Here is a 12,284-nt window from a genome sequence, read left to right on the forward strand (position 1 = left end):
TCCATTTGGGCTTCTCCAGGTCCACTTTCTCCTTGTTCTTTTGTGAAAGAATGTGTTCATTATTCTCATGTTAAACATTTCTGCAAAGTTTACCAACATTTCTCCTCTTTTGTTCCTTTCTCCCACTTCAAATTTTCCTATACATGCTTCTCCATTTTATGATTTTCCAACTTTTGCATTGCAGTCTCCCATGAGTATAGTATAGGTGGTCTTTTCTTCTTCCATAATCTGGGAGATGTCATCAAAGAATGTTTCAATTTCTTCATCTGAGCTCTGAGAAGTTGGTGCATATACTTGTATCACTTTCAGGGTATATTTTTTGCACAGTCTAATTACAACCACTGCTGCTCTGTCAGATGCACTGCTGAATTTAACAATGTTGTCTGCAAGATTTCTGTTAATTAGAAATCCTACACCACTATCTCTTTCATTTTCACTTCCTCTGTGGTAAAACAGGTGGCCACTGTCATTTAGCTGAACTACTTTTTCTTCTTTTCTGTGGGTCTCACTCAAACCTACAATATCCCAACTACTGTTTTCCAGTTCAGCCATTAAGTTATCAAATTTGTAATCTTCAGCGAGGCTTCTTACATTGTATGCATAGATCTTCATATATATATATATATATATATATATATATATATATATATAGTATATAAATACATATATGTACAGAAATATATATAATCTTTCTACTATCCGGACATCCATTACCCTGACAATCCATTACCCCGGATGCTGTGATCTGGCTGTTCGATACCATTATTCGTGCATTTTTCCATTTTATCCAGACAAAATGCATGCATCCGGGAGGAAATTTTGGCTGCACAAACATTTTTGTACCCGGCCAGGCAGGAATACACAAGTGATGTCACCCTGTTTGGCTGGATAGTTCACCCAGCACCGCTAGAGACCCCCTTGGTCGTTCTCAGTTCCCGCACAGTGACAGTGTAGTGAACGGCTCCTCTCGGATGGCTGTTATGGCTGCACACGTTGTGGCTTCTGTGTTTTTTCCTCCCTACTTAGGGCCTTGTTATTCCTTGCATTCCTCTTCCTACGGTGTGTGATGACGGCCCCTCCACCAGGGAAAAGAAAGAGGGTAATGCTGACTCTGGAGAAGCAGGAGATCCTGGGTAAGACTAATGGAGGATGGTTGAATTGTGCGTGCTGATGATGACTTTAATCTACCTTCCTGTACTGTACCATGATTATATTCTATTTCACCATGATTGTATTACATTTTCCCATTATGGTTTGTGTGCCCACAGCATTTTTAGGTGTGCTTGACCAGACAGCAGTGTTAAACAACAGGAACAAGTGCTGAATGATGTACTGTAGTGGCCTGTTACACTGGCTTTCAAAGCTTGGTTATGTACGACGGGGGGCCTGGGGATGGAGCCATTGCCAGGACATACCTTTGGCTCTATAACTTCAGATAATCGAGGGATCACTGTGCAGTCTCCACGACAGAGGTACCCACGAGGAATCTTATAAAGTCAGCCAAGAAGAATGAAGATGATGTTTCACTTCATACTTATTAAAGGTGACTAGTTTGGGGAAAACATATCTCATCAACCTCAAAGTTTAATAATACAAAGTACTAAAATTATAAAAGAAATCAGACAAATATCCACATTATTAGAATATCACAATATCAGTTTTGGAAGGAGGTGAAAAGGGTGCGAAAGGGAGAGTCTGGGAAGGAAGAACAAGTAAAAGCAGAGGATGGAAGGATGTTAATTGAGATGGATGCAGTAAGGAAGAGATGGGCAGAGTATTTTGAAAGACTGTTAAATGTAGAGGAGGAAAGGGTGGCTGAGATTGTGGCGGATGGAAGGGTGCAAGGAATAAATGTGTTGGGAGAGCTGAATGATTCTTTGATCACGAAGGAGGAAGTGGAGAAGGCAGTAAAGTAGATGAAAACAGGGAAAGCTGCAGGTATGGATGGGTGTGCTGTGGAATGCCTGAAGGGTGGTGGAGTGACTATTGTTGACTGGTTAGTAAGATTGTTGAATGTGTGCTTTGAGAAAGGTATGGTGCCAATTGACTGGGCAAGTGCTTGTGTGGTCCCGTTGTATAAAGGCAAGGGTGATAAGTATGAATGTACTAGCTTTAGGGGTATAAGTCTGTTGAGTGTTGTAGGTAAGGTGTATGGTAGAGTATTAATTATGAGAGTTAGAGAGGGTACAGAGGGAGTGATTTGTGATGAGCAGTGTGGCTTTAGGAGAGGGAGGGGATGCGTTGATCAGGTGTTTGCTGTGAGACAAGTGTGTGAAAAGTATTTAGCAAAAGGCAAGGATGTGTTTTGGGCATTTATGGATTTAGAGAAAGCGTATGATAGAATTGATAGGGAGGCTTTGTGGACTGTTTTAAGAGTGTATGGACTTGATGGTAGGTTACTAAAAGGGGTGAAAAGTTTTTATGTAAATAGTAGAGCATGTGTAAGAGTGGGAAATGCTGTGAGTGATTGGTTTCCCGTGAGAGTGGGGCTGCGACAGGGATGTGTGATGTCGCCTTGGTTGTTTAATATTTACATGGATGGTGTTGTAAGGGAGGTGAATGCAAGAGTTTTAGGTGGTCTGAGTCTGGTAAATGTTGATGGTGGAGATTGGAATCTGAAGCAGCTGCTGTTTGCAGATGATACTGCACTGGTGACTGATTCAGAGGAGAGATTGAGACAGTTGGTAAAGGAGTTTGGAAGGGTGTGTGAAAGGAGGAATTTGAAAGTAAATGAGAATAAGAGTAAAGTGATGAAGTGTACGAGGTTGATAGATGGTAGGGGGATGAATATAGTTTTGAATGGTGAGTTGCTTGAGGAGGTAGATTGTTTTAAATATCTAGGGTCACATGTTGCAGTGGATGGAAGAATAGATGCAGAAGTGAAGTTTAGAATAAATGAAGTAGGAAAGGTGCTGGGAGGAATGAAAAAAGTGTTTAAATGTCGTTCGCTTAGAATGGGTGTAAAGAGAAGGCTGTATGAGGGTGTTGTGGTACCGACTGCATTATATGGGGCTGAAACATGGAATATGGGTGTAGCAGAGAGGAAAAGTTTGAATGTAATGGAGATGAGGTGTCTGAGAAGTATGTGTGGAGTGACGCGTATGGATCGGGTGCGAAATGATGAAGTGCGAAGGAGAACTGGAGTTGTTCGGGAGATGGCTGGCAGAGTTGAGCAGGGGGTGTTGTGATGGTTTGGGCATATGGAGAGAATGGATAATGAGCGATTGGTGAAAAAGATAACTAGATCTGATGTGAGAGGTGTAAGGCTGAGAGGAAGACCACGAATAGGATGGATGGACAGTGTGAAGAGAGCGCTGGATGCGAGAGGGATGTCTGTTGAGCAAGGAAGAGTGGCTGTGCGTGACAGAAATAAATGGAGAGAAATTGTGAATAAATAAGTGATGACGCAGCCCTGAGGGGATATTCTCCCGCATTTGGTCTGATCAGCTAGTCAGGTCAGGTGCGGGTAAGGGGATGGGTCTGTTATGATGTGGCAGGGGTAAACCAGTTCTGCTGTCGGGCCCTGCTACGGATGTCACTGATTGCATTGCGCAGTTGACCCTTGTGCGGTGTGGTGCGGTGAGGATCTGTCCGTTCTCCCCTTTGGGGCTAAGATGTGAATGAATGTGTTTGAATGGATGAGTAAATGGAGAGTGTGTCGTCCTGTCTCGGCTACCTCCCTTTCCTTGGGGGAAGCAGCCTAGGTATATAGATAGATAGATAGTATTAGGCGTGTTATGCTGTGTGGTAGTGAGACCTAGGCATTAAATGAAGAGGATATTCATAAGTTCAAATGTACAAAAATGACAATGATTTGATGGATGTATAGGGTGTCCTTGAATATGGGGCCTTGGGGGACTAGGATTGTGATCGAAGAGTAAAGAGGAAGAATGGGACTGGAAAATTTGTGCCGTGGTGAGAAGGGGTAGAGTAAGATGATTTGGGTATGTTGAGAGGACTGAGGAAAACAACTGGGTGCAGAAGGTGAGAAATGGCTTTGGGTATGTTGAGAGGATGGAGGAAGACAACTGGGTGCAGAAGGTGAGAAATGGCTTTGGGTATGTTGAGAGGATGGAGGAAGACAACTGGGTGCAGATGGTTAGAAATCTGAAAATCAGGGGTAGGGCTGTGAGAGACAGACCGAAAAAGACTTGGGATGAAGGTAAAAGATTATAACCTAATGGATAAGAAAGTGAAAAGGGAGGCTGCCCGAGATCGAGAAGCATGGAGATCCTTGATGATGATGTGCACATTGCAATACCCTCAAGTGCCCAGAATACATGACTCTTCCATCTCCACCTAATGTGCCATGAGTTGGGAGGAGATGAAGTGTTACTGTTTCATACCAAGGTTCGCTAGTTGTCATGATGGAATGTGGCATCAATAGTAGACTCACAGAAGGATAAGCTTTCTGAATTCTTTAAACGTGACAACAAGACAAAGGTCGCAAAGCTCACCAAGAAATTGTCAGAAAACCAGTGGCTCCAGAAACTGGCCTACTTGGAAGACGTATTCTTATGTCCAAACTCGTTAAAAAATCCCTCCAAGGTCGTTTACCCATTCATTGTTAATGTGCATCTTCTCCCAGATAACATGCAAGAAGAATTCCTAGAGCTGGTGAAAAACTCTGTTGGAAAAGATGCATCTGAAACATTTCCTCTGACCAAGTTCTGGTCTAAAATGACTGAGTTTTACCCTGCTGTAGCTGATGTTGCTGTGAGGTCTTTGCTGACATTCTCTATTTTGTATTTACCTTTGTGAGTTTGGATTTTCAATGCTGCTGAACATGAAAACTGAACACTGACCATGGTTTAACTTGGAGCATGACCTTCGAGTGCGTCTGTCTAACACTGAGAAACCTGTTTGCACAAAACAGGCACAGCCTTTACAATGAAATTTAATACTGGTTGTCATATCCGAAACGCGATATTAATGCTTACATGCCAAATGATGTAATTATTATACTGATAGCCTTACAATAGCTGGTATAATACCATTCTACATTGAATTAGTGCTAAGGTTTATTCTTCACAGAGTAACTACAGTTTTACTCCTGTGTAGAATCACTGTACACTGAAAATGATGTTAATGCTTAACTGCTTAATAGTCATTACAATATCATCTATTTGATAATATCCACTGTAGTATCAGTGCATACTAAAAAATTAGTCTTAATATACTGTACAGTATAACCATTCTACATCAGCATCAGGTTAATGGGGGTATGGGTAGATGGTCTATTAAATCAAGGGGCATTTTGTGGGAAAAAGGTTGAGAACCCTTGTTCTAAGGGTCAGTGGGCCTCTCTTACCTAGCTTAACAAGGTCACATTTGCCACTAACCCTTGCAACTTATGAGACATTATGTGACAAACATTTCCCTCCTCTCTCTTTTTATATTTTCTTCTCTCCATAGGTTACATTTCAGAAACTGATTGGTTTCCAGTACAGTACTAATATTTTTTGCTGTAAAATGGTCAAACGTTACTAATCTCTAACTCATCATAGCAGCATGATGACAAAAACTACCAAGGTCTTTGGTGTCCTGAATTCAGCTTTCAATCACTGTATAACATTACTGTAGTTTTTTACAGTACCCCTTCCATTACACAGTGAAAATGAATTGAAGATGAGAAAAAATCATGAATTTGCTCACTGTTTAAGTATTTAACCCAACATAAACCCCACTTTCCAAAGTTCAACGGCCAATCACGGAGACTTTTATTTAGCTTTCTGGATCACTGTTTCTAGCACGCGTTTCCTCCATACAGGCTGTAGAATCGAGAGACCACTGTAAGTCATTTTGAATGAGAAATATGGTTTAAAAATGATGGGTGATGGTGACATACCATATTCATAATTCACTAACAAAGTAATACCTCACCTTGACAATTTTGGGGTCCTTGGTCTCTGCAGCCTGAACTAAAGGGTAGAGAACCTGGGAGGTAATCTGGGAGAGAGATGATTGTGGATTCATGGAGGCTCCACGTACTTTGATAATTGCCTCCTCACAAGACTGCAAGAAAAATGAATAAAAACAAAATAAAAATGCTTGGAAGTTTCATTAAAAACATGATGTATCAAAATATAACTTGTTAAGTACTGGAAAAAAAAAGAGGAGGGGGGGGAGGGGTACAGTAAACTGCTTGTTTTATATCCCAGCATGTATGTAGATCAACAAATTACAACAAGATGGTACAGATCTGGCAACATTTCTCTAACAGGAGCTTCAAATAAACCATCTCAGCTGGTTGGACTCTGGAAGCAAATAATAAACCAACTTTGCTGAGCAACAAGAAAAACATAAACACTCTGTGACAGGGCAAATATGAACTAAAACTATCTATCTATCTATAGCCCGATGCCCTAACCCCGCAATGGGTGGCCGCAGACAAAACGCCTCGAAGTCGCTCTGTCACCCACCATTTGACTACCCTCCCCCCAACTCACTCTCCCCTCTCTCATATACCTCTCAACTCCATCCCTCCACCTCATCCTCAGTCTTCCCCTCCCTCTCTCTCCCTCCACCTTACTTACATACACCCTCTTAGTCAGTCTTTCATTCTCCATTCTCTCCACATGTCCAAACCACCTCAATGTATTTCTCCTAATCTTCTCTACCACATCCACATCCACCCCACAACCTTCTTTCATTTCTTCATTCGTCAACCTGTCCCTCCATGTCACTCCACATGCTCCTCTCAAGTAACTCATTTCCATTGCTCTCACTCTCGACTTGTTCCCCTCTTGCAAGGTCCACGCCTCGCTTCCATACGTCAAGGTAGGGATCACTATACTATCATGCAGTGACTTCTTAACTTCCATACTAACCTCCCCATTTCTCATCACTGCTTTCAGTGAACCAACAACCTTCCTTCCCTGCTATACCCTTTCAAGCATTTCATCCCCCAAAGTTCCATCCTTACTCATCACACCACCCAAGTACTAGCATGCACTCACATTCTCCATATCCTCACCATCCAACCTCACTGTGCATTCTGTGACTTCATTCCTCTCAAACACCATAACTTTATTTTTGTAAGCATGGAAGTGAAAAAGTTACTACATGACAGTATTGTGATACCAACTCTAACGTATGGAAGTGAAGCTTGGAAGTTGTTGGAAGGACACAAGTCAAGAGTGAGAGCAGTGGAAATGAGTTATTTAAGAAGAGCCTGTGGAGTCACATGGAGAGACAGGCTGATGAATGAGGATATACAGGGGCGTTGTGGTGTGGATGTGGATGTGATAGGAAGCGTTAGGAGGAATACACTGAGGTGGTTTGGCCATGTGAAGAGGATGGAGGGTGAAAGACTGACAAAGAGAGTGTATGTGAGTGAGGGGGAGAGGAAGGGGGAGGCCAAGGATGAGATGGAGTGATGGGGTGGAGAGGTATATGAGAGAGGGGGGTGTGAGTTGGGAGCAAGGCAGTGAAATGGCGAAGGACAGGGCGACGTGGAGGTGCTTTGTTTGTGGCCACCCCGAATGGGATTGAGGCGTCTGGCAATAGATAGATAGCTAGAAAATCCCTGGTGGTAGGTGGTGGCGCCCATCATCCACTCACTTGAAGTAGTGTTGCCTACTTCTTCCTTAGCCTTTATCATTCTTTTTCTGTGCCTGCCCTCCTCTCTTCCTATTTCTCTCATCTTTCCTGTCACTTCTTATTGCTTTTCTTTCCTTTACACGTGGCTTTACATTGAGTGACATGCCAAATGGTTTCCTGTAAGCCAAGAAACCATTTACAACGCTGGGTGGTAACCATATAACCAAACCATACGTGCTCCCTACGTGTCAACAAGTGGGTTGGTGGAGGGTTAGTGCCCCTCCCCGTAAAACAAATAACTCAAACTCAAATGGCCACCCCTTACGGGATTGTGGCGTCTGGCAATAGATAGATAGATAGAAAAACCCTCCCAAAGATAGGATTAATAGCTTTTAAATTCATAACAACATAATAAGGTAGCAAAGGCAGCTATTAAGTCAGACTAAGAGGGTACTGTATTTGATTAACAAAAATACTTATAAAACTTGTACAGCACTAAAAACTAAATCTGACTACTTTTTTTTTTTTTTACCAGTTCCAGTCATTTATACAGATCTGCATTACAGTACACCAGTACATATGAACGGGAACTACTACCATTTACTTAAATAGCTGATGTGCATTACTCTGACCAATAAACTCACATCCTTGATGTGTGGGTATCTCTTCTTTGTCTCCATACAAAGGGATTTGAGGTCACTCTGAAGAGCCTCCAACATCTTGACTGCCTGACCTTCACTGCTTGAGGTGGCCATATCTGATGATTTGACAGCGTCTGCAGGACTACCCCACCTTGCAGTATTTCAGTCAGATCCAGTTCTGTAAAGCAAATTTATAGTGGCAATTACTGTCCAGGTGCTTGAGGATGCAAAAAGGGACATTTATATGGATTGAATAAGGCTAAATGGAGAGGTGAGAGTGTGAGAGTGGGAGTATGGATTGGGTATATGTGAGGGAGTGGGTTAGGTGGGAATGGGAGGGCAATGGAGGGTATAAGTTGCGTGTGCAAGAGATGGAAGGAGAAAATAAAAGTATGGATCAGTTGGTTCAGGGATTCTGTGTATAAGACTGAAAGTAGGAATACAAACTTGGGCGACTATGTGTATATATGAACCAAGGACATAGCCAGAAAGTTCACAAGGGGGGGGGGGAGGGCAGGAAAAAGATGTCTATAGATTCTTGAAAAGGTGGTGGGAGGCGAGCAAAGTGAGCCTCTGCAGCTGGGGGGGTCTTGGGGGGGGGGGTGCTGTGGGCCCCCTCAAGGAAAATTTTTGAAAATTAAGTACTTTTAGGGGCTTTATGAGGCCTATGAAAGTATGTTTTGGAATATTTAGAATATTCAGATGATAACTCATTATAGTGAAAATGGTGAAAAATATAGCAAGAAAATAAATTTGGCTGAAAAAAGAAGCTTTTTGAATGATCCTTATGGAATAATTCATCATTTCATTCATCATCCAATCCTACGTTGTCCCATGAGAAGCGCAGAAGCCGGGGGCTAGGCAAGTTGGTCCTGACATTTAAGATGAGAATGACCAGCCTCACTCATCTCTGAGAGGCATTACATGAGCAGTAAACCCCAACCACCCCTCGGATATAAACCTTCACCAGCTCAATACGACTGGAGTGCCGTAATTACCCACTAAACCACCAGACGGCAAAATTTGGTCATATGGTTACCACCCAGCATAATAAATGGTTTCCTGATGCACAGGACACCATTTGGTTTGTCACAGGTAGAAGGAAGAGGAAAGAATGAAGGAAAGAAAGACAGAAAAGGGAGTCTAAAGTCACCCATAGGCAGAAAAATGAGGAAAGAAAAAAGAATAACAATGCGTCTGGGTGTCTCATGTGCATTTTCCTTGCTTTTGAGAGAATAATAATTTTAGCTAAGTTAGTTGGAACCTGGAAATGTCAAAATTAATCTGACAAACGGTAATAACACAAATGTATTATTGTGTTTTAAAGTTTCATTTTCATTTTCGTTTTTAAGGGCTCCAACATGCTTGCTTGTGTCGGCCTTGGTCACCTAATGGCGGCTCTCAATACTGCACGATCCATTACAGCCTCCCTGTTCAGTCCCTTAACCCTGAGGTTACACTTAATGACCTCGTCCCATGTCTTTCTCGGTTTACCCCTCATAACCCCACCCCCAATAATAACTCTTCTCACCTTTCTCACCAAATTATCATCCCCCATCCCCTCCACATGTCCAAACCATCTCAATCTACCTCTCCTCATCACAACACCAATACACTCCAGTCCCATCCTGCCTCTCAACTTTTCCGGACCTTGCACACAGGGACGCACAACACATCCACCTAATCATTGTCATTTCTGCACGTCTGAGCCAGCGAATATTCTCCACCTTTACTGCCCAGGTCTCACTACAATACAGCATTACACTCCTAACACATGCTGCATACAAAGACCCCTTAGCACGTAGGGAGAGCCCTCTCAATGTCAGAAGAGGCAAGAGCTCCCCGAACTTCTTCCAACCACTTCTCACCCTAGCCACAGAGCTAGCTCCAGCCCCACCTCCAGCACACAACATGTCTCCCAAATAACAAAACTCTTCCACACACTCAAGAGACTCACCAGCAAGTTCAATCCTTTCACATCTGACAATCTCCACCTGCTCTCCCCGACACACCGTACACATAAAATCAGCATTATCTCGCAGTCTACCTCTGATACCACTACATCTCTTATGCACCCATTTATCACAAACACCGCACAAGATGGAATTACTTCCCACACCCTTGTGGCAAACTGCACATGGCCACTCTCCCTCGTCTTTGACAGTACCGCCACCAACCCTAGATATCATCACTTTTGTTTTATCTGCATTTACCCTTAAACCCTTGTGCCTCATACCATCTCTCCACTTCCTAAACCTTTCCTCCACCTCCCTTTCGTTCTCTGCAGTCAACATCAAATCATCAGCATACAACATCTCCCACAGGAGTCCGTTTCTAGTCACGTGAGAGGGCTTCAAGTACCATGATAAACAACATGAGACTCAAAACTGACCCCTGATGCACACCAACGTTCACGGAAAACTGATCACTCAAATCTCCATTCACTCTTACCTGGGTGTGAGCACGCACCCACATACATAGCCATAACCACCCTAACCAGCCACTCCTCCATGCCAAGCTTTCTCACTGCCAACTTCACCACCTCTCTAGGGACTCTGTCAAAGGCCTTTTCCAAATCAACAAAAACAAAATACAGATCCCTTCTCCTACCAATATATTTTTCCTGAAGCTGTCAAACAATGAACATGGCATCAATGGTCCCCCTACCTGGCAAAAACCCAAACTGCAGCTCATCAATATTCACTCTTTCTCTAATCATACCTTCTAAAACTCTCTCCATTACCTTCATTATCTGATCTAAAAGCTTTATACCTCTATAATTTCCTCTTTCCAGGGCATCACCCTTCCCTTTATACATATTTACAATTACACTCTTCAGCCAATCATCTGGGACAACACACTCATAAATAATCATATTTATCAGGTCAGTGACTAACCTCACCCCTATATCTCCTGAGGCCTTCAACATTTTGGCAGTCAACCCAGACACACCTGCTGCCTTCCCCACCTTCATCTTGCCTATTGCCTCACTCACAGTGACAGCATCAATCAAAGGCCAAGGGCCAAACACTGGATCTGCTGGCTTCAAACCTTTCCTGTCCCAGTCAAACTCCTCATAAAGTAAAGCAATATAATTTTAAATATTTCACAAATCTCTCGGTACCTCAAGACTCAAGTATCATATAACATTTCAATTACCACTTCCATAGTCCATACATCATCTATAATTATAAATGTGCAGTGCACTGGAATTCTACCTACTTGGTTAAACTAAAAGGGTAAGCCTTTAAAATATGCTGAACTACTTAGACTTGTCTGCTATTTTTAGTTAACTATTCCGAGAAAAACAAAATTTATACTATATACATACATACATATATATATAACTCATTTTATGATGGGGTTACGTCAGGTCATACCTTACCGTATACCAATTTTATCGTAAATCGGTACACTACATTGAAACCCATTATAAAGGGGGATTTACGTCAACTCAACTTCCCAAAGTCATCTAACCAAGACTGAACCATAAATAACAACCCACCTTCATTCCTTCCTATGTTGGTCCAAGTGGTCTCCAAGTAGTCCCCCCCAAGGCTGGGGGACAGCCTATGATTACAGGCACTAGTGGTCAGCCTCTGAGTCAAACAGGAACAGGTTAGGGGGAGGGGAATCCAGTCCATTCCTGCACCAACCTTAGCACTGGGGCTTACACTGGCACTGACCTTACCACTGGGCACACAAATCCACAGTAATCCCTTAATTTACGCAAACTTTTTTCATGCGATTTCGGTTATCCACAAATTTTTCGTACAATAATTAAAACATAACATTATAGTATTCAAAAAAATAATTTTCATATATGAGAGAAATAAATAAAATACAAAAATGCCTACCCGCTGCCAGTGCACATACATGTGTGTGTGTGTGTGTGTGGGGGGGAGGTCTACCACGCACCACACAGTCAGTTTGAAACTGATGGTCGAACCATGCGTGACTGGCGAATCGTTATTTGTGGCTTATTTTTCTGCCTTCCAGTGACTCCTTACCTTGTTTGTCAATATGGGGCCTATGCGTGGTGCTAGTGATGCATGTGGTAACACATGAAAGTGGGCTCGTAAAGTGATATCCCTGATAGAG

At 42.5% G+C, this 12,284-nt stretch overlaps 1 protein-coding gene across 1 annotated transcript in view; it reads right to left on the reverse strand.

The window, feature by feature from the left end:
• The window catches only part of LOC145414995 (protein MON2 homolog), a 570,120-nt gene extending 561,823 nt beyond the window's left edge, over nucleotides 1–8,297 (reverse strand). The window contains exons 1-2 of the mRNA XM_080284414.1: nucleotides 8,187–8,297; nucleotides 5,884–6,015 (exon numbers count right to left, since the gene is read on the reverse strand). Coding sequence (XP_080140540.1) covers nucleotides 5,884–6,015; nucleotides 8,187–8,297 — 243 coding nt within the window. The remainder of the gene's footprint in view (nucleotides 1–5,883; nucleotides 6,016–8,186) is intronic.
• Nucleotides 8,298–12,284: the final 3,987 nt, after the last annotated feature.

This window comes from Coenobita brevimanus, chromosome 101 (genome assembly GCF_032717465.1).
Source record: "Coenobita brevimanus isolate Jiangsu-jjx chromosome 101, ASM3271746v2, whole genome shotgun sequence".
Taxonomy (NCBI): Eukaryota; Metazoa; Arthropoda; class Malacostraca; order Decapoda; family Coenobitidae; genus Coenobita; species Coenobita brevimanus.